The sequence below is a fragment of the Puntigrus tetrazona genome, chromosome 11, assembly GCF_018831695.1.
Source record: "Puntigrus tetrazona isolate hp1 chromosome 11, ASM1883169v1, whole genome shotgun sequence".
NCBI classification, from domain to species: domain Eukaryota; kingdom Metazoa; phylum Chordata; class Actinopteri; order Cypriniformes; family Cyprinidae; genus Puntigrus; species Puntigrus tetrazona.
Genome location: NC_056709.1, coordinates 18,481,234 through 18,504,106, shown reverse-complemented (window position 1 = coordinate 18,504,106; position 22,873 = coordinate 18,481,234). Strand labels below are relative to the sequence as shown.

The following is a 22,873-nucleotide window of genomic DNA, read 5'->3' as shown; positions in this document are numbered from 1 at the left end:
TGTGATGAACTGTGAATTATTACTGTGTATTTATTATTACTATATTTCTGAAGCTCTTGTTGGTTAAATTGTTACTATGACTAGATTACCTTGCCCCCATTAAATACGTTTGCATGCACTTTAAAAGTCTGATTTCATTCAGACTAGAACAACAGTCAAAGCTGGAATCCACTACATGACCTTCACCCAGATTTATGAAGGAGTCTGCCTTCTGTGGATTTTGGTCAATTTGGACAGATTTCACAGATTATTGTCACATCCTATTATCGCCACAGATATTTTAGTTTCAGATTATAATTCTATCAAATCAGAGGAAATCAAACAACATTCAATGCTTTAAGTCAATTTGAAAAGATATTGCTTTCATTCATCATGCATCTCCTATTAACAAGCTGCATGTTAATTTGCAATAGACCTAGAATTAATAAAAAAATTTGTAGTGTAGTATATTCCAGCTTTTAGTTCTTTTATGTAGAACTGAAATAGGACTAGTCCACTTTTGTAAAGTCTGTCTATTGGCCAATACTTACATGTTAATCAAACTACAATTGGCTTAAGCACTGTGCTTTGAAAGGCAGAAGTGATGTGTGACCGTTTCTTTCACAAATATTTGCCATGTACTGAGTACTGAATAAAGATATTTCTTAATGGTGCATGTTAACGTACTTACTGATCCTGCTCCTACACTGAATGTGTTCAAGCAACAGTTAAGAATAGTTTTAGTGCTGATGCAAATGATGAACTCATGCATTTGATGCTTTTAAAATGCTGTTCAAGAGTTTAATATCCAAACATAATGGACTGGTTTGTGATAGAAATGTCTATATGATTAAAAAAATGGATGTAACAAACCTGGGGCAAAACTTGCAGACAAACCTTTCTGTTCCCACGAATCTTTTCTGAAGTTCAAAACTGTCATTGTACATGTACAGTAGAAGCACTTTTGAGCTACATTTTTTTTTGTGTGTGTGAGAGAGAAACCTAGCATGCTGAAGATAGACAGGGATCCAGAATGTCAAGGAAGATTTACCTGTACCGGTTAATGGCTTTGGTGGGTGGCAAACGTCGACGAAAAAAAAAAAACGCATGACAAAGAAATAAAACAACACCCACTAATAAGAAAAAAAAAAATAGCATTCACTGATGAAGTTTTCATCTCGTCTGTGGGGATGTCGGCAAACTTTAAATGCAAGAATGAACCCACTCATTCAGGTCACAATGTCAGGAATGGCCACAGCACTGGCAATGCATTCTGTGTAAATGAACTTGCAAGGGACAGTACAGTTGAGTGGAAGCCACAGCACAGAAAACTGCCAGATATGTGATGAGACGGAACACGGGATCTACAAACCGTGGTCTGATTTTGGTAGAAAGCAGGCTCTCCTGTCTTTTCAGATCTCATACAAGCAGCAACTTGGGGAGCAACCATCGCTAGGGGTGGAAGGAAGAGCCCAGAACAACAGAAAAGAATAGATAAAAAAAAGAAGAGAGAGAAGCAGAGTATTTAGATCCCTTAAACAACAGTCGTGAGAGAGTTATGCTCTTTTGCAATGGAAACAGTGTTTATTTTATCAATTAGTCAAAGATAGAGATTGTCCATAAAACGCCCCCACCCTTGAGTGAAAAAAAAAAATCAACAGTAACAGAGAGAGCCGGAACCCGGAAGCTGGACATACATACACACACACACGCACACACACGAACGCGCGCACACACACACACACACACTCACCCAGCAGCAAACCAACCCAAAGACAGTGAGATGTGGATGCCGTAACAAGCTTATGTGCACAAACACACACACCATATGAAGCAGTTTACATTGCAAACAGAAAGAAAACAAAAGTGGTGAGACGTGGAAGAGAAAAATGAGAAAAACAAGTACAAAATGGTATAAAAATATACAACCTCACAGAGATATCATGTTGGTGCAGGAAAGGACACATTATATCACATTCTGAACTTGACAAAATACATGAATGAGCATCTTTAAATGGTCAAGACCGAAAAAAAAAAACAAAAGCATAAAAAATAACTGTGGCAAACTAGTACGTGAATTTTCCATAAATATTATGGAAATTGACAAGGAAAAAAACACATTTAGATATTCACTGACATCATGCGGCACTGACATTATGCTCAATAAGTGAGTTGCTTTCTGTCTGTAAATTAAAGGATGTAACGTCCGATAACACTCCGTTAGAAACAACAACAAAACAAAACAAAAAAAAAATCGATTATGGAATGTGGAGTTCAAGAACCATCTGCAAAGTTCGCAAAGAAGCAGTTGACATGTACAACGTGCAAAAAGATCTGTGAATATGTGGAATACAGTATTGTGAGCTTTTACCGAAACGGCTAATGATAACAGAATGCATTGTAGTCATGGAATCTCCTTAAAGACCCTTCTCAGTAGCTTACATTCACCTTCAATAAATATCATAAATATGTTACAACTCACTGACATGGTCATGCGGCCCCAACAGGGGGCATGACGGAGTTTATCATATTTTTTTTTTCCTCTGAAAAACAATAAACGTATATCCAGTTTTAGAAACGTTAATATTTCGGCTTCCTCGCTTTGTGCCTTTTTTTGTTTTATTCTTGTGAAGTATTACGAAAAGCATGTGCCACAACCACCACCCAAAAGCCACATATCCCATAGTCCCCTAGGCTAGCCCAGTGCACAGAGGCAAGGGGGGCAACAGCAGCGAGTGGAAGGCCCATCACCCAGCAGGAGGTCAGAGGAGAGGGCCAGTGCGCAGAAAAGAAGAGGTGGTGGTGTTGCCGACCCCCGTGGGGGTACTCCTCAAGGGGTGAAGACAGGGGAGAAGGGGATGTTCTCGTAGATTGACCCACCATATTCTGGCACAGAGCCGTCCCCCCTCCTTAGGACCAGGTGGACTTTTCGGCCACCGTTTTTGATCAGTTCAATGGCACGGGCGTGCTTCATGCCCTTGGTGCTCTCCCCATTGATCTCCAGGATCTCATCTCCAACCTAGAGAGATAAAGAGAGAGAGAGACAGGATGTGGAGGGCATTAAAATAAGGCAATGGAACCTATATTTAGCAGTGACATCCAGTAAACACCGGGATGCATAGAGAAAGCTAGAGATGAAGAGGAAGGTAGAATTTCCTTTGTGCTATTTTCCTCCCTGCCTCTGGTTAGCTGTCAGAGCTTATCGTCATGGGAATACCGTTTCCACAAAAATGGGTCTTCGGCTGACAACTCGCTGCGCTTCACAGAGTCCTTGCGCTACTATCCTCTCATCTAACTTGCAGCGCTTAGCATGGCGGCTCTGCATTTCACTTGTTAGCACTGGAGCTAACTGACAGCTAATTTCTCTAATCTTTGCTTTACAAATCCATAGTTCAAGAACACTTCCAAGAAGACTATGGCTACATAAATGAAATGTGATGCTCTGATTATAGAGTTTGTTGTGCGGCTTGCTCTGACTGAGGACAGCAGAGGCCATGGTAAATGCAACTAGTAAGATGCAGCTAACTGTTTAACCATAGATAGTTATAGGAGAGCAAATGATCAACTCTATTTGTAAAAAGAGTTTAAATAAATGTTATACTTACCTAAAAGTTAAGTCATAAATAATGCTAATTCTTGGACATCAATTTAGGTAATATTATGGATATAAAATGAATATAATACGCAGATTACTCAGAAAAATATATTTTTTAATAATTTAAAAAACTTAATAAAATATTAAAAGATATTACAATCTAATTACTATTATATAAAAATAATCATTTTCATCTATTAAATTTCATCTAACACCTAAAACATTCATATTAAAATAATATATACATATGTAATGTAATACTCATAATAAAATAATGCAGATTATACCATTTTGTTTCTTCTTTAATTATAATTATCAGCTAATTATTCATCTGTCGCCTATGTAATATATTGTATTATAATGAATAATTTCAAAACACTGTTTTAGATTCAAGTATGATTCATTTTGAAAATGCCTGTCCTGATTCACAGCTGCACATACCCTCATCTTTCCGTTTCGCACGGCCGCTCCATCCTCTGCTAGTCTCAGCACATACAGGTCCATGTTGTACTCTCGACCCCCTCTAAGGCTGAAACCAAAGCCTTTATTGTCCCTCTCCAGATCAACAGAATAGAACTCAGCATCCTAAAACACAAACAAATACAAGCCAAGGTCAGCGATGAATCTGTAATTGTGGACTTTTTTCATCTAGGCTCCCATTTCAGCAAAAGGAAATGAAAGCCACCTGCAGGAAAGTCACATGAATTGGACGGCAGATGCATCAGAGGAATAGCTTAAATAATTGATCTGATATTTTAGGTAGGGTGTAGGGGCTGGACAGGGCCATTGCGAGGTCCCAGCAAACACATTAAATGTACAAAATACCACCTCAGAATCAGGGAAACTCAAGTGTAAAATGAGTCATAACGTGCGTTTCACAAATTCGCTTTGGTGTTTCAAGCATTTAACCTTGTTTTGTTTCTGACAGTTTGTCTAACTACTGGCATGCCCTCTCTCGGAGGACCGAACATCTAAAGGAGATGGCAGTGGAGTGAGCGATGTACCTGATTTGAAGGTTGTGTTGGAGCTGGAGGAGGTGGAGCCTGTGGGGCTTTGAACTCAAAAGACTCCTGTTTTGGTTTGGTGTTGTTTCTGGGGAAAAAGACATAGACAAAACTTTTGATAAACACTGACATAAAGCTATAAATGAATCCATAATCCATTATACACTATCCACTACCGTTATAGACATTTCTTTAAAATTCTAAATACTGATAAAAACACATGTAAAAAAATAAATACAGAAAAGTTATACAACATACCGTGCCCTATTTTTACAGATTTTTTGTAGCGTGTCGGTTATTGTGAAATATAATAAAATTCTAATTAACATAATTAATAACTTTTTAAATATATTTAAACATTCAATATTTAATGTATACATTTTAAATGTAATTCATTTCTTTGATGGAAAAGCTGATTTTTCTGAATCATTATTTCAGTCTTTGTTGTCACATGATCCTTCAGAGATATAGTATTTTCATTTACAGCTCAAATAACACTTACATTATTTTTAATATTTATGCAGATAATTTTTTTTCAGGAATCTTTGATGAATGCAAAGTAAATGCATATTAGCTTCTCACTATTTTAATAGTTTGCAGGAATATAAATGTCTTTACCTTTTCATTTTATCAACTTACTGCATCTTTGCTGAACAAAACTACTTCTTTCAAAAATGTCCAAAAAAATAATAACTTCGGAAGCAAAGGCCACATAAGTGAAGTTAGTTGAAAAAAAATCCAATATCACCTAGCTGATATTTTGTTATTAAATGAATTTGTTATGAAGATGGAGTCAGAATGGTCTGATGTGATTGCCTTCATTAATAAATAATGAGCAGCTATTAAAAATATGACATGAATGAAATAACTTCCAGCTCAGTGTGGCTGCATGGTCTGGGTGTTGTTCTGGTGTGTGAGGCGTACCTTGGCTCAGGTGCAGTTTGCTGTTGAGGTGTGTGTGTGGTAGTTATGGTTGCAATCTTCTCAGCGTTGGTCAGCAGTGATGCATTGGAGGACTCTGCGGGAGGAACATCACAAATGTTAAGGAAGATAGAGAAGCCTCCACATTATTACCCATAATGCAACTGCAGTGTGTAAGTGTACCCTGTGGACCAAGTATCAGAGGCCCATTTTCCATACATCAAAACATTAGCACTAGTGCACTGTGTGAGCGTACTCCAGCTGGGCAGCAGGAAGAACGGCACATTTATCATTCCGGCTGTAGCTTTCATCTCACAGATTACATTATAGCCTAATGCCTAAAAAACCACGCAAAGCCCAACATTCAATTCCTCTCAGCTGTTTGCAATCACACATCACAATCCACCCTCACATTAACAATTATAACAGCTTGTGCTGAAGGGACAATTCATCCAGAAATGAATATTCTCCGGTATTTATTCATTCTCACACTTGTGTGGGTTTTTTTTTCAATGGAATATAAATAAAGACATTCTGAAGAATGTTCACGCTGCACTGTAAATAGTTGTGAATATTTTTTTTGTTAAAAAAATGCTGTCTGTTATACTTTTTTATGTGACGGCAAAGCTGAATTTTCAGGAGCCTTTTCTCCAGGCTTCAACGTCACATGACTCTTCAGAAATCTTTCTAACACGATAATCTTCTGCTCAGTTATTATCTTGGTGCTCAATTATTAATAATGATTATCATTTATAATTATTATTATCAAATGTAAAAAAATAAATAGTTTTTGCTGCTTCATATTTGTGAGCAAATCATGACACTTCTTTCCAGAATCCTTTGTAAAATGGAACATTTAAAAAAAAAAAAAAAACTTTTCTAACATTAGAAACATCTTTAATGCAATTTCTGATCTTTAGTGCATTCCTGCCAAAGAAAATTACTATTTTCTTTTCAAATTCTAAATCATAGTTCATAGCATCATAGTTTATACAAAAATATTGAGCAGCGAAAACTCTTTTCAACACCAATAATAATGAATGCTTCTTGAGCACCAAACCAGCATATTACAATGATTTCCAAGAACATCTCTAAAATCATCTCCTTTTGTCCATTTCTGTGTGAACTTTTAGCTTAATTGATCTTGGATCATTTGCTTTGACCGCATCGGCCTAACTCTTAAGTCAGCTGTCACCAATGAAATGCAGTCTGCTGTTGCTTGCTCTCAAAGCTGCTTTAATTCCGCCCCACTGGGCAGTCACTGTGGGAGAGAGGGGGAACTTTGATGAGTGCACAGCCCGTGAATCCCACCGTCTTAAAATAGCCCTTCCCCATCACTCTGTTGGGAACAGACTTGCCGTTCTCTCTTTCCTCATCTCATGGTTTTATCTTATTTTTCCTATTTTCTCCAGCACAAGAAATGCATAAATTATGACTTATGCATATATTAAGCAAAGACACCAGAAAAACGGCTGCAGTTTAGTAACTGCAGTAAAGTAACATCCAGGGAAGCCAAAAAACCCCCCCAAAAAAACGAACCATCTTTGCCTTCTTGTAAACACAACCAGACGTACACACCCACAGTCTGTCAATTTTGGAAATTCCCATAGTATGCCAGCGCTCTCCTCCTCTATGATTAAAGAGTATACAGAGCTCTCCGACAGACCCCAGTGTATTTGGCATCACGTATTAGAGTAAAGCAGAGACTTCACTGGAAACAGCTTTCTCATTATTGCATGCCGCCTTTCCTCATGAGGAAAACACTCAATGTAGCGCATAGGCACACTGGAATATGCAATATACCACGTGCTGTTAGACCAAAGGCCAGCAATAATGTTTCAGTATCAGTTCTGGCTCAGTTTGTAGGTAGATGAGACTTGATCAAATAAAATGCTTAGTACAATGCTAAAGGTTTATTTTTAGTGTGGAAAGGGACCTGGGTTCAGAATTCAAACTGAAGTCGACAGCCAGTTGTCATCACGCAGTTTTATTGTATGGAAAAAAGGCAGCGCTGACATTTTGGACCAAACGAAAAACGAAATAAGCGCATGAAGCAAAATGCTTGAATGGGTAGATGATGACAGCTGCAAGTGATTTGCAGATTTGAAGTGAAACTTCATACACCTGTGAAAAGTGTGACTGAATTTAAGCATGTGCATATGTGGTTTCTGTCACGTTAAAAAAACACCTTTTTTTAATCAATAACAACTGTGTAATTTATAGAGTACAACAACAAGCGGGGGTCGATCATTAATATGGCTAACACTTGTCATTTGTTAACATATTATGTTAACTAATATGAACAAACAACAAACAGCACATTTATTACACTACTTATTAATCTTAAAGTTAATAAAAAAACAGCCATTCATTGTTCAAATGTTAATTCACAGTGCATTGTTAATGCAATGTTAACAAACACAATTTGTGATTTTAAAAAGGCATTAGTAAATAAATCATCAAGATTAATAAATGCTGTAGAAGTATTGTTTATTCTTACTTCATTTTAACTTAAGTAGTTACCTAATGTTAACCAACGAAAACCTAATGTAAAGTTTTAAGGAAGTATCTATAAAAATAGAAAAATATATTTTTCTATAAATATGTAAACAGACAATAATTGCTAATATTGAATTTTCAATTTTTAACTTCAAAAAATAAATATATAAATAAATAAAAATAAATAAATAATTGCTATTCACTTCTGACTTGATTTTTTTTTCAAAACTTTCATTTAAAAAACAATTGCCACTAAAATCTCCAGGGAAACATTCAAATGTGTGTGACGCTTCTGCACGACTGTGTCTGTTCCCGGATCAACCTTGTTGGTGTGCCATCTGTCATTATTATTACAGCACAACACGAAGGCGTTCTGCCTCTAAGGTTAAGAGCGTGTTGAATATTTATTGTGTTGATCCCCTCACAGGTTCCTGTTCATTATTCTTCTTCTAATAATGCTGAATGTATCGTCTACATTATTACTGTGAGGCTCACGAGAGCAGTATGCTGAGAAGCCGTGCTATTACACATATTGCGCACACCCACATGCACCAATATGCTCTCAGTTCAGCGAGCGAAGGCAAAGAGAAAGACAGAGAGGAACTGACCGTCTCCTGGAATGATCCGCAGCGTCACCGTGTTTCCAGCCTCTTTGATCAGGTTGACGATATCCGAGTGGGACTTATTGGTGATGGAGCAGCCGTTGACGGCCAGGATGCGGTCTCCGACTTTTAGTTTCCCACAGCGGTCAGCTGGGCTTCCCTCAATGATGCGACCTATTTTATGAGGCATTGCCACACATGCGTTTCCAGCTTTTGGCCAACAGTGATTGAGCATGTATGAGTTTTAATTAAGATTAATTAAGATTTTTTTTGGTGGGGATGGAGAAAGGGAAACAGAAAGAGAGAAAAGGGAAAGAGAGAACGTGTAGGGGTTAATATACCAAGCCACCAAGCCAAAGAGCCAATATATTTCATAGAATGCCCACAGAATGTGCCCTGCAGGAAAACGCACCTTGTCACAGACAAAAAAAGCATGTTACTGAATGGACAGCAAAGTTTTGGGGCAAGGGAAATAGCATGAATAGGGGATCTGCTGAATTTAGCACTATTAAAAAGGCATTTGCATGCTACAGTAGAACATCACTGAATTATTCATTAAGTGAAAAAAGGTGTAAACTCTTGAAATTCCCTCAGAGCACTGCATTGTGATGAATTAAGAAAAACGACTGGGATTATTCAAGTTTGTACTTTGCGGTTCATTTTAGCATGACAGGTGATGCTAGCCATATTTTTTTGCTGAATTTAAATCACAAAAATATGGCAAAAAAACCGTTTGAGCATAACACTATTTTAAATGAAAATAATTTGGTCTAGAGATGTACAGCAATGTAATACAGCAGATTTGCCCCTAAAACACTTTTTTTTTTTTTTAATTTTGATGAATCAGGGCTCCCCCATCAAGTCTTTTTTTTTTTATATTTGACCTTTCCGTCAGCCAATTTTCAGGTCTCATATTCTGCAAAATATACGTGCTTGATCAGTCTAAATGCAGTGACGGCATGTTAGCGCAACTATAAAATATGAATTCAACCTGTCCCGCCTGTCACACTGCTACGAAGATGATGTGTTGTTTGATTGTAATACTAATGACTGAACTCTGTTTATGCTCTGAGGTCCTCATTTACAGCGACTCTAGCACTGCATTTCATCACTGTACTAAATAAGCGCCAAGCACTGCTTCCTCGCCGTTATTCCTCTCAAACAAGGATCTGTCATTTTGCTCTTCCGTCACAATGCTCTGAACAAAACTCCCACATGGAGCAATCACCGAGCCTGCTGGATCCAGTTTTCACTTACGTGAAGGCTGCCAACGGCACTATTGTGAGTTTAAAGAGTGGAAGCGTTCTGATGAACACGGCAGAGAAAGATCTGAGTCTGTAAACATGGGATGTCGTACTTGATTTGCTTTATGACTAACTTGATCTCTCTATCAATTACAATTGTTTAAAAATACTGACGGCAAGCGCTGCAGGCAACCGCTAAGACTAAGCGGTGAGATACGGACAACGTAAATGCTGTTTCACTAACTCGACGGCCATCTTGTGCCATGGAGACTGGTCTGGTTTTTGGAAGTAGAACAGAAATAGAGCCCCACGCAGAGAGGGTGGATATCGACCTCTGCTGCAGGCAGACATTGCAAATGATTCCTTTCACAATGAGAAAAATCGCAAGACATGCAGATTGGCATAAGGAGAATATGAAGAACCCACACCCACCAAAAACTGAAAAACCACAACCAAAGCGCCATTCAGAGGTAAAAAGCTCCCAGAAAATGCAAATCTCTCAGTCATATTTGTCATATGAAAGATGTGAATATGCAAATATGGGATTATTTTCATTTTTCCCATTTATGCATCTGACAGACAATTTTATCCAAAGTGATTTATAGTGCTTTCAAGTCATATATTCAACAATTTTAAATGTTTTCTGGGATCAAACTCAAAACATAGACACTGCTAGTGTCATGTTCCAAGATATAAAACACCTTTTTTTACTAAATTGATAGGCAGTGCCAGACACAGTCTGCAGACATACAATTTTATGTGCTGATTTAAAAAAAAAAATGCAGAATGGACCTTTTTTACAGATAGTGATTACACGTTTCCATAGGTATTAACGTCGTAAATGAAACAGGTTTTTTTTATATATTTTAATTTTAAGAAATGTAATATTCATTTACTGTGCTATAACTTGTGCGTGTTTTATTGGCTTGGCATAACAGAAAACTGTTTAATGTTGCTGCATGAGTGTTTCTCATAGAGAGTGACAGCAAATTTGACACTTTCATTTCTCTGATTGGTTTAATAAATCTCAGTATTATCTCCTCCTTTTAATATGTCATAGAAACTCAGTCATGGATTTTTCTTTTGCTTTTTGGGCAACTGGGAACGCAAAAAATCAGTTCATCAGTATAGAGATTTACCCCAAATTGAGTTGTGCTTCTGAGAACTTCGGAAATGTAAAAAGGGACCATTCTGTTTATACAAAATATTAGTGCTGTCAAACAATTAATTGCATCCAAAATAAAAGTGTTTTTACATAATATGTATGTGTGTACTGTGCATATTTATTATGTATATATAAAGACACATGTACAGTATATATCCTGAAAACATGCACATGTATATATATTTAAATTCTTATATTTTATATTATATATAAATATATTTAACATATATATTTAACAAAATATTTCTCTAAAATATATGCATGCATGTGTTTGATTTATATATACAAACATAATAAATATATTTTGTATATATTATTTTTATTTTGGATGCGATTAATCGTTTGGCAGCACTAATATAAATATAAGCACTAAAGAATAAAATACATTTGTAACAATTAAATGCAATGCATTAAATAAATAGTATTAGTTAAAAACTATCCAAGTAATCTTACCGAAAGTGGTGCCCGCTTCAGGCCTAGACACTGACGACACAATAACAAATCCGAAACCCTCGTTCTCCCCACGCTGGATCTCCACATCATAGGGTTGGATGGCATTGGGGACCACTGTGTTGTTGCTGCCGCCCCCGCCTCCGCTGCCGATGCCGCTGGTGGAGCCCGAGCCGGAGCTGACCGTGTTGAGGGAATTCTGGCTGCCCTGCGGCGTGCGCTTCTCCTCGGTCAGAGACGGGGCCTGTGTGCTGCTGTGGTGAGAGGAGGCCGGGGAAGGAGGCATCTCACCATCCACCTTTGCCACTGAGGATGAAGAGGGTTGGGGGAGGGTTAGGAAGGTCACTCTTAGAGATTTACGTTCTGCAGGTCAAGGAGAAACCGGCTCCTTATCTACAAGCTCGAGAGGCAAAAGATTGGACGCAATCACGCTTACGACCTTCGCCCCATACATGCTTCTGAATTGCTTGAACGGGAGATGCAACCAGCTGATCTCAGATTATTAAAAATTGAGCTATCACCATTTCCCTGGAAGTGTGAAATATCTTGCACTGCTCTCTTACAATGGTTAGACTGGGACTTGTATTCCAGTAAGTGATCTTGGAGTGAAAAAGGGTAACTTATACTTGGAGACCTGACATATGGGACTCAGAGCCCCGCACAGATTAATTAGCCAGAGTCAGCAGGCGTACCCTCATTATCATGTGCCATGAACTCTCATTTAAATAAAGTCTGTCTGATAGGAATGGATAATCAGACCGCAAAATCCTGCATAATTTACAATTCCACTAGTCATGCTGGTCATTACGTTCGGGTTGTGGAGTGCAATAAGTGCACGTTTAAGCTGCAATTGACACTTCCTCTGGAATTAACTCTACCTAATGATATGTGTGACATATGACACTGAAAGGAAAGCTTTGTAACTGCTCACAGACCTGCTGGGGTGCTGATGATCTTTTTCTAGTCATAACAAATTTAGGATCCAAAATTAACATGCACAAAAGTCATTGTTTATTTGTACTTTGTGCTCAGATGGTGTTGATTGTGTACCTCAAGTAAATAAATACAAATAGACAAAAAAAGATAAAATGTGCTTTGCAGTATTAAAGTTTGGAAATATATATATTTATGTACATAATGCTATTTTGAATTTTGCTTATATAAGTGACGTACAGTTCAAATGCATGTTCCAAATCAATGTTTGTTTTTTTTTATGCTGAAGATTTTTTTTCATGATAGCACATACTTGAAGCCATTAAAACTATATTATAAACAAAATAAAAAATGTGGTTTGACGTTTTTTTTAATTGATTTTGGCTTATCTCTGCATGTGCCACACTGACCTGTCTGCAACAATGCAAGAAAAACAGCTGAAGTAATTTTTTTATAGATACAAAAAAACATTTTTCAATAAAAATGTAAAACACATGACTACTAATAAATATTTATAGCCTGTAATTTTTCTGAACAAAAATAATATTTTGGAGCCTGCTTACATCCATATCCAGTCTTACGCCTCACGGTCAGGTTGACGTGACCCTGTTTTGCGGCTTGTTGCATGAGTTGAACGACTAGCTGATGGGATTTTCCCACAACAGCCGTTCCATCCACACAAATAAGCTCATCTCCTGATCGCAGACGCCCATCTTCATCGGCCGCTCCATATTTCACAATGTGGCCAATATAAATCTGTACAGCCAGGAGAGACAGACACAGTAAGACAGTTATGAAAAAAAAATCCTCACAACTTGGCCAAAGTGCACATCACTGCTCGAATAAAGGGGATTTACTTTACTAAAATCTCTGCTTATTTTACGACTAACTGTTGTGAAATGTTCTCCAAACAGTAAGAATTACTCCAAATAGTAATTCTATGGAATTTTTACATCCCTTTACCAGTCGACAAGAGCAGTATTGCAGGCATCTCTGTATTTAATTCTTCAAGGACTAGAGTCTGAGAAACCGTCTCATCAGTTCAAAGATATAACACAGCCTCATTAAATGGAAGAACTGGTGGTCTGAGATATATTTTCTGACTGATCGAGGCTGTACTGCACAGATCAAAGCTTTTGTCAACCTACACACATAGGGCAGATGCTTTCACTGGGCACAAGTTTTGCCAAAAGCTGAGTGTTTGTAATGCACTGGGCACATTTCACAGAGAAATGGGTATCATGCACAAGCTGTGAAGACTGAATCTGAGAACTCAGCCAAGTTTGGACTATTACATTTGGAAAATCTTCAAAGGGTCTATATTTGTTGGGCGCCTTTGGAACTGTCAAACAGCACAAGTGTATTTCTATCTGGCATTATAACTAATTAATAGAAATTAATTCATAATTAATGTTGTTACATTTTTTATCAAATATTTACTTGACAAGCATAGTAATGTGTTAACCACTGTCAGTATCCTTAAGTAAAACAAAAACTACAAGATAGCTTTTTTTATTAAAAAAAAAAGAAACACTGACATAAAAAAGAAATATAAAACGAAAAACTTAAATAAATTAGGTTTAAGAGCTTAAAAGTAAAAAAAAAAAAAAAAAAAAAAAAAAAATCAAAGCTACAATAGAAATATAAAAAAAATACTAAAATGGAAAAGAGAATGAAAAACCTCAATAATACAAAAAATGCATAATAATTATAGAATTGTCATGTAAATTTAATTAAAATAGTTTTATGTCTAAACTACAACTACCCCTAGCCACAAACTGATTAAACAAATACATAACTATAATAAACATCAAAAACATGAAAAAAAAATGACTAGTACAATACTTGCAGAACTGCACTCACCGGCTCGCCAGGTTCATTGCCTCCAAGGATCCTGAATCCAAAGCCGGTATCTTTTCTCCACAGGAAAATATCCTGCTCCTGGTAATCAGGTACTGAAAAGGAGGAAAAATAGCTTGAGACCATGATCAATTGAGCTGCAGAATGACGCACAAGCTTTGATTTATAACCTAAACCTCCCACTTTCAAGAATGGCTGCTGGTTCAAGGTGGTAGAAAAGCGAACAATGTCACTTTAATGATTGCATCTCACATCTGGATTTTTTTCTAATTGGTTCACACCAAAGAAGGTGTAATATAATGACTAGTCTGCTTGAATGAATTCACACAGCACAATCTGATTAACAGGTATTCCCATCTGGGAAAATGATAAGCACTGACACACGTCCTTAAATGTAGATTACAGATCAAGTGAAGCGGAAGACAAAATCCAGAGTTCTTTTGAAACAGCTGTGCCCTTGAGCTTTACACCACGGCCCGAGCACCGTCTCCACCACAGCACTTCCACGTCAAATCAGTCAGGACGAGCAACAGCAGAGCTTCCCTCTCTTTTAGACTTGAAGCCCTGCAGACATCAGCAATCTGTCAGGTTTTACATTATTGACCCTGTAGCTCTCAAATGCATCACATGATGTTCTGTCAGGGGACATTTATGCCTGTTAAGTAAGAGAGCTGGAAGCCTTGGCTCTGGGCGGAAATTTCTAATGAAGATTTCCCGGAGATCTTTTTTTAAACAAGCTTACTTTTAAGAATGGGCTTCAGTTTGCGTAGGCTAATGCTCTGTGTTCGTGAATCTACTGCAAAGCTATTGTAATGCAGCTGGACGTGTGGAGCAGATGGCAGATACAAGGACCTTCGTCTCCAGTCTAACCAGATGCACAGCAATTTACTGTAACAGAGACAGGAAGTAGAATGGCTCCAGAGCCATACAAAATGGCTGCTGCATGGGCAATTTTCCCATACTGTTCGATCTCCATTAAGCTGCAAGGACGGTTGTGGCAGACTCTGCAAATTGTGCATTATGGCAAAGACAGAACTTCAACTTAGATTCATTTGAGTTAAAGCCTCTGGGCTGCTCACCGCTTGCACTTATTGGACTGAATTTTCTGAAGCTGGTCCAAAAACGTCAATCAAATAATAACTATTTATCTTCAATCCGTTCAAGGACTGCAATGGTGTAGCCCGATTATGGAACTGACTACCATGAGTTGGTTCTTTTAAGCGATTCAAAAACATTTACCAGAACTAGTGGAAATCTCAAACAAATGACTCTACTGATTTGGTTCTTGTGTAGTGAATCAAAAACATGTGACACAATCAGAGCAGTCCAATTCCCAAATGAATGACACCAAAAAGTCAGTTTTTTTTAAATAATTAAAACTCTTGTAAACACACATTTTACAAGAACTGTTTAAGCTTCAGTATAACCAGTGAAGTCTAAAAAGGTTCTTTTTAGTGAAACAAAAGTATAATACAATCAGTGTAGTCTACTTCCTGAACAAATTACTTTAAAAGAGACTGCTCTTTTCAATAAATCATTAAAACGTTTGTAAACACGTTTTTCATTTTTGAAATTATATTATCTGTAATAAAATTATATTTTATTGATTAACTTATCGGAACTGTTACTTGAACCATTTAAATGAGGGGAATAGTTAAAAAGCAAAATTGTTCAATTCTTTGCAATCCCAACATCTGCCTTCTTAAAGGACTTGCTAGCGAGAGACATTAACAAAAGCAGAAACAATGAAGACACTCCAAGTTAACTAATTTTTCCAACCCAAATATTGGAGCACTCCATTCCACTGCATCTTAACATCATCTGAAGGATATTCCTGTTAATTAGCCCCTCTGCTCTGGCACACATGAAAGTAGTATTGGATTCGCTGTCTTCCACCACTACCAATTATATGCACATTTGTCAAAGGATGTGTTCTAGAGCGCGCTGGAGCATGTGAATGCACTGATGGCAGAGAGAAGTGTAATTGGTCAGAAGTGCCTCGCCGTTCATGTAGGATTCTCACTGGCGGTGAGCGAGTAGGCGAAAGCAAAGTGAAGGCAAGAAGGAATAGGAAAGGCTAATGAATATCTTTGGAAGTACAGATGACGGAGCTCATCAGAACGCAGCTCTCTGATCACAACAGACATAGCAGATTCTAACTGATGGCTAATGGTTTACATTAGCTTTGGACATCTATTTGAACACTGAAAGACTACAGCCATACTCAAAAGGACGTTTGATGTTAATGGACTGCTTGGATGTGTCACCAAAATTGAAATACACAAATTACTACTTAATACATCTGCTACTTAATATAGAGGACTGATTAACCGTGAGTGGTTAAAATGTTTTTTTGTTTATGTATAGATTCACTATTAAAGCAAGGCCTTTGTATTACGTTTTCAGCTTAAATATACAAAGGATGCATTCTCTGGATAAAGCCAGGTTTCATTTTCTTGATATATTAGAGCCAAATGTTACTGTCAGCAAGTAGGGAACAAACTCTACTTTTATTAGAAAACTTGATACTGTAAAGTTTGGTTTATGTAAGTGCTGAACACTAAAGGCAAGCACTGAAACTGAAGTCTAAAGATGAAAATAAATGGAAAAAAACTGATAAAATGCAATAAATAAACACTTCTAAGTGTATTACATATTTTTTCTATCGACTAGCCTGAAAAAACATTTTATGAAAAGCCAAACAGTCCAAAATCTCAAAGTTGCCTGTAAAATCTTGCCTTAAAAGTAGTGATTTGCAATAATCATTTTACACCAATGTTAGACCATTTTGTTCCCAATAAAAACATATTAAAAACCCCAAGATGTTAATTTTCGGTTAAACGGCAAAGCAGAAAAATTATACAAGACTGTTCCCAACCAACCAAACCTGCTATCCCATTACCATCCAAATATAAAAGAGAGACCCAGTGATCCGCTGCCACTGCACCCGCCACCGGAATCCCATATTACTTACGCCTACTTTCATACATGCTCCTGGACTGGGCCCAGATTTTAAAGGGATCTGGTTTCTTCTGGAGAGTTCCGTCTACTGGAGGGTCCTGGGGCAGGCTTGGCAGGGGCTGTGAGGGGGGCGGTGGGGCGGCCGACTCGTTGAGCAGGGCCTGGGAGGCGTGGAGGGGGGAGTCAGTGTGGATGCTGCGCTGACTGGACACGCTGTGCTGAGAGCTGCCCTGACTGTCCTTGCGCTCCAACTGTTGCTGCGGTGGGGAAAAAAGAGAGGGAGCATGAAAAGAAAAGAAAAAAACACCACAACCTCAAAAGCGCCTTTAAGATGGACTGCAGCAATTGAATAAATGTGAAGCAGGCAAGGAAAAAAAAAAAAAGAAAAAAGGAAGAAACGTGAATGAATGGTTTGAATGATGCCAAACTCTTCTTACCTTTCCGTCAAGATTCATTCAGAAATTATAGCGGCACATTCAACCGCTATTTCAATATTCTGACGCAATTATCATTCAGGCTCAGCCTCTCAACCAATAACCTCTAAGCTATTTAACTCATCATTTTAGCTGTAGTTAGCACATTTTGTAGGCTTGTTTCATAAAATATGTATGACTGATCCTTATATAACAAATACTATTACTCATAATATACAAAAAAAATTACATATACATATATACATTTATAATCAAATAAGCAAAATATAGTAACTGACCATGTAACACCTTTGTATAGATGGTGAGATGTTCCAATATGCTCATTCTCAAATCAAGTTGGAAAAAATAAGGTTTTGCTCAAACCTGTCCATTTAATTTGTAAGATTTATATTTTAATAATATACATTTTAACTTATCTTGTAATATTTCTTATAATACTTTACCTATAATATTAAACTAGGTGGGCCGGGTTATGACATTTATAAGATTCCCTCTTTCACAAAGTCATCTGAAGTTCTTTTTAAACCCACGCCTCAGTATTCCTTTTGCATCCCAGTACAACCTATGAATCTGTGCACTGCAGGCATCAGACATCCAGAAAACAAATAAAGAAGAAATCCAGCAATAAAAACCACAATTCAATAAGTAGCTAATAAATCCATCCAAATAAAACAGAGGCCATTTGAGATTTAAGAGACGCTCGTCTGGCATTGAGGAGTCATACAAGCATAGACTCCATTTCAACAAAGTAGAAAAACCCAAGGCTGCCATTTTACCAGAAGAACTCTGATTATTGTTTCTACTATCCACAGAATCACTGAGATCTCAAATTCAACATCTATCATCAACAGGCTGGTGAAACACAAAAGATTAAAAATAAAATAACACTTTACTGCTATTGTGTCCCTGATGCTCAGTGGATGAATCCTGCTGGTTTTGTTGTCTTTGATAAATCATTAAAGGGCTATTACAGGGCACCCATGTGACCAATAAAACCAGCCCTCCTCCCAGGGGTGAACACCCCCCTCCCAACCCTGACCACATGGTTTCAGCGTCCAGCTCCAGAGCGTTTGCACTGAAGTGCACATCAGACTCTCTCTGCCAGAACGGCAGCATTGTAAAACCTCTTTTGAACACTAGACCAAAATGACAGATAATGAGCAAAAAGGATTCGGAAACAACGTGAAGAAGAGTAACAACAAAAAAAGCCAGACAAAGTGAAGGGAGAATGAGAATAAAACACCTGTACTCACCAGTTTGGGGCTCTTCTTCGCAGGTGCCACCCCTACAGAGAGCAAAAGAGACAGAAATATTAATTGTGTGCACACAAAGATTTCACCTTCCCCACAGGCACAAATCTGAGAGCAATCCCAAGACAGATGGATGACTCCAATCAGGGCGCGTGGTGCGGTGGCAGCCCCCTCTCTCTTTCCGTTTCTTCTCTCGTTCCTATACTCCGAGGGCAGCGCGGACCATCCGCATCAGAAGAACGACCCCATTACCCTGATTAAATGCTAAGCAGACCCTATAGACTTAAAGGGACAGTTCGACCAAATCGAAATGCTGAAAACACAAAAGGAGATATTCAACAGAATGTCATAGCTGCCCGTTTCCATGTAAGAAAAATCGAACACACCGAAACATTTCCTTTTACATTCTGCGCAAGGTTTGCTGAGCACATGATGCCAAAGATCTAATTTTAAGAAGAACGATCCCTTTAAACCTACCAGACACTGCGTGAGAGATGAAGACAGAAAAAGAGGAGAGCGACAGATAGAGAGAACGAACGAACGAGACACAGGAAGAGAAACAGAGAGGAGCTTATGCCCAGACAGGTGCTAAGCTATTACCCATGGAGAAGGAGTCCAAGATACTGAACATTAAATTATAGGCAACGGTCAGTTCCCCTCTTACTGAAACCATCTTCCAGCGTCCCTGCCCCTCGCGATGTTGTTGCCGAAGGATCCTGCATCTAGAGCCAGTCCTTGATTCTCCTGTCTTTTGAGCTTCTCTTTTTTTTTTCTCTCCCTCTCCCCCTCTCTCTCTCCTTCTTCTTTTTTGCCCTCCCCCTCCTTGTTTCGATGTGCATCACCCTCGCTCCGTCCTCATGTGTTTGCTCCTTCTCTCTGTTTCTCTCTCCCCGACGCGAGCGTTCTCGCGCTCGCTTTACCATCATACTCCCTCCTCCAAACACCGTTTCCCTCCCACTTCTACATGCGTCGATGTGCCATCGCCCCCTCCCACGCCTCCATCAGAAAGGTTGCATCTGACAGGCCATGCATAAATTATGCATTCATGCATAAATAGATGCACACGTCATTTATCACAAAAAAACAAAACAAAAAAAAAAAAAACAGGAAATTGATTAAAAAAAAAAAATTGTTTCCTCTACGGCAAGATTCATTAGTGTGATCATGCCAAACATGAGTCTGCCTGTGATTTCACAGCTAGGTGTGTGTGTTTCACTGCATGGCGCTGTAAGATCCTAAGCGTGTGTGTGTGTGTGTGTGTGTGTGTGATCCGTCCTCTGATTCCAGTCTGGCCTGGAAAAAAGGCTGCTTATTGTGAAGCCGTTCCCTTGAGAGCAAGTCGTCTGCGTGTGAGCACGCCCACGGTAACACACATGCGCACTTGAGTCCAGCCTGTCCTGCACACATCGTTCTCTCTCGCAAAATGCTTCTGCTTTTTATTCTGATACATCTCCAGGTATTCAATCTTCCATCGTCCTTTCTGTCGCAAATTGACCTGCCCCATCAAGCCCTGCCTCCAACCTGACTCATTATCCCCAAAACAAACACGCTCATCCTCTGCAGTCTGCCGCCTCCCTCCTCTCCGACCCTCCCTTTCCTCTCTGTGCCGTCTCCACTACAGTCCATTAATTGTTAAAAGTTTCTGCAGCATCTCTACACACCCTTTTTACAAACATACTCTCTTTATTTTTCTCTTCTTTATGCATTGACTTCAAATTTCGAAACACAATATTTAGTTTGGAAGTGCAGTTTTTCTAAAAACATTACAATAATTTGAGCTCTGGTCTTAATGTTACGTCATTATAATATATTGGAATTGAAATTAAAAACTATTTTTATTGGAAGCTGTAATACAACTCAAATTATTTTAGAATATTAAAGTAATAGATGTGTTAATACTGTGATGTTTTTATAAACTATTTGGACTCTGACGGCACCCATTCACTGCTGAGGAACCATTGGTAAGCATGTGATGGAACGAAGCGTCTTCAAATCTGTTCTGATGAAGAAACAAAGTCATCTACATCTTGGATGGCCTGAGAGTACATTACATTTTTAGCTAATTTTAATGTTTCAGTGAACAATACTTTTAAGTGCCATTAAGAAATTTATGTAGCCATTTTCAATTTTAAAAATAATCACTGATTACTGTATATGCAGGCCAGGAATAATTCAGACTTTTTTGAACCATCATCAATGATGTTCACTACAGTCTCTGAATTCAATTCAAATTCAATTTATAATATCGATTCAACTAAATGTTGATGATTTCTATGACCTCAGGTGTATTCAGTAATGTTTTCACTCAATACAATTTCACAGTTGCGCAGCAACAAGAAAGCATTAAAAAAAAAGTCTGAGTTTAAGAGTGGATCTGTGCGGATCTGATTTTATAACCCAGAGAGTGTCTGGAGGTTGTTGCTTATAGAGGAGAGATGCTCCCTAATACCTTGTAATCAATCAATCCATTTCACTTTACTGGGCACATAATGGCTTTATCTGAATCCCATAAAGCAGTGCTGCTTGCTGAATGAATAGCAAACAAAGTGACCAATGCATTAAAAGTGGATGACTCTTATTGTGATTGCTTCTTAACTCTTGAACCCGTTTCAAATTCTATAGTCGTGCAGTTTGAGGTAGTTTCAAGACCCCTGCCATTTCCGTTCCTCCTTCCTTAGTTCAATACTGATAGCATCTGAGCTCAACCAGTTCGTTATTTATTCAGAGGCTTGGGTGGAACAGCTGAAAAATGGCGACCGGCCCTGGTTATATTTCAGATATTTTGAATATTAAATTAACTCAAATTGTCAATATTGTTGTGAGAAACCAATAGCTCTCCCCATAACCGTGTAGAACATGCCATCTGAGGTCAGCGGGAACACTGGTGACAGGTCAGCGTGAAGCACATCAGACACAGAGGAGGCTAATAAGAAGGTTTAGCAGGAGAAGATTATGATTCACTGCATGTGCACATGCATGTGCATAAGGGCACGAAGAGAGTGAAGCATTTTTACTGGACCCTCCTTCCGCGGCCAGACTGATAGGAACAGCTTCTGACGGTCAAGACCATCTGTTAGTGATGCAGTCTGACACGCAGATGAATGAAAGACAGTCTCCCAGGAGCCGCCGCAACAGCATGTGAGCCTCTGTGCGATAGCAGACACAAAACCATTTTCATGCAAGACTTTTGTGCATTTCCAAAAACTTGTCAAATCCCTACGCAGTCGGCATTCTAGAGCAAGGCAAACACTCTCTAAGTGAAGCCTGTTACAACAGGTAGGCAACTGTCTTTTGAGATAACTAATTTGAAAGGAAATACGTTTGTACGACCTCTATGAACCAACTTGGTGGATGCGTTTATTATAAACATACTTCATTTAATATCAAAGACTTAAAAAAATAGTGCATTATAATTGAAAAAATATATAATTTAGCATAATAATGTATTTTGTTAAGTTTTGATAATAAATCCAAGCTGAAATACCCTTCCTTCAGAACTATGCTATATCCATACCACCAGAGATAATGATGTTCTACTTATAAGTGTACATTGCAATCATGTCACCTACTAGTTATTTGGATTCTGATTGGCTGTCAAGGTTTGTCAAAAAAAAACTGTTCTAAAAGCTACTCCCAACAAATCATTCTCAATGTCATAAGAATTGGAAAGATTATTCAAATTTTATAGGTAGTTATCATTCCTCTGTGTGAGTGGCACTTAATTATAATGAATTCATTTACCCAATAATGAACTTTAAAAAGTTTGCATATGCATATGAATGTAGCGAAATGCAAATTGTAAATGCACTTCATTTAATTCAAAAGTGCCAGTGTAAAAAAAAAATAATATGGTGAACAAAGACATTTTTTGATTACAAATATAATTCGCTCAATACTGAACAATGATTTGAATTGAATTGTCTCCTGCTTTATTTTATTTATCTATTATTTTATTTTTAATATCTATTTGTGTAAT

At 38.0% G+C, this 22,873-nt stretch overlaps 1 protein-coding gene across 7 annotated transcripts in view; it reads right to left on the bottom strand.

Moving 5' to 3' along the window:
* Positions 1-22,873, bottom strand: part of magi1b (membrane associated guanylate kinase, WW and PDZ domain containing 1b) — a 111,095-nt gene that overhangs the window by 1,924 nt on the left and 86,298 nt on the right. For 4 of the 7 annotated variants that reach the window (XM_043251251.1, XM_043251253.1, XM_043251256.1 and 1 more), the window contains 10 exons: positions 18,901-18,932; positions 17,227-17,470; positions 14,256-14,347; positions 12,956-13,148; positions 11,463-11,765; positions 8,607-8,810; positions 5,503-5,596; positions 4,579-4,666; positions 4,016-4,159; positions 2,860-2,998 (listed from right to left, as the gene is read on the bottom strand). In XM_043251251.1, coding sequence (XP_043107186.1) covers positions 2,860-2,998; positions 4,016-4,159; positions 4,579-4,666; positions 5,503-5,596; positions 8,607-8,810; positions 11,463-11,765; positions 12,956-13,148; positions 14,256-14,347; positions 17,227-17,470; positions 18,901-18,932 — 1,533 coding nt within the window. Of the gene's footprint in view, positions 1-1,351; positions 1,432-2,859; positions 2,999-4,015; positions 4,160-4,578; positions 4,667-5,502; positions 5,597-8,606; positions 8,811-11,462; positions 11,766-12,955; positions 13,149-14,255; positions 14,348-17,226; positions 17,471-18,900; positions 18,933-22,873 lie in introns of all 7 variants that reach the window. The other 3 variants (XM_043251258.1, XM_043251255.1, XM_043251252.1) reach the window with 3 other exon arrangements.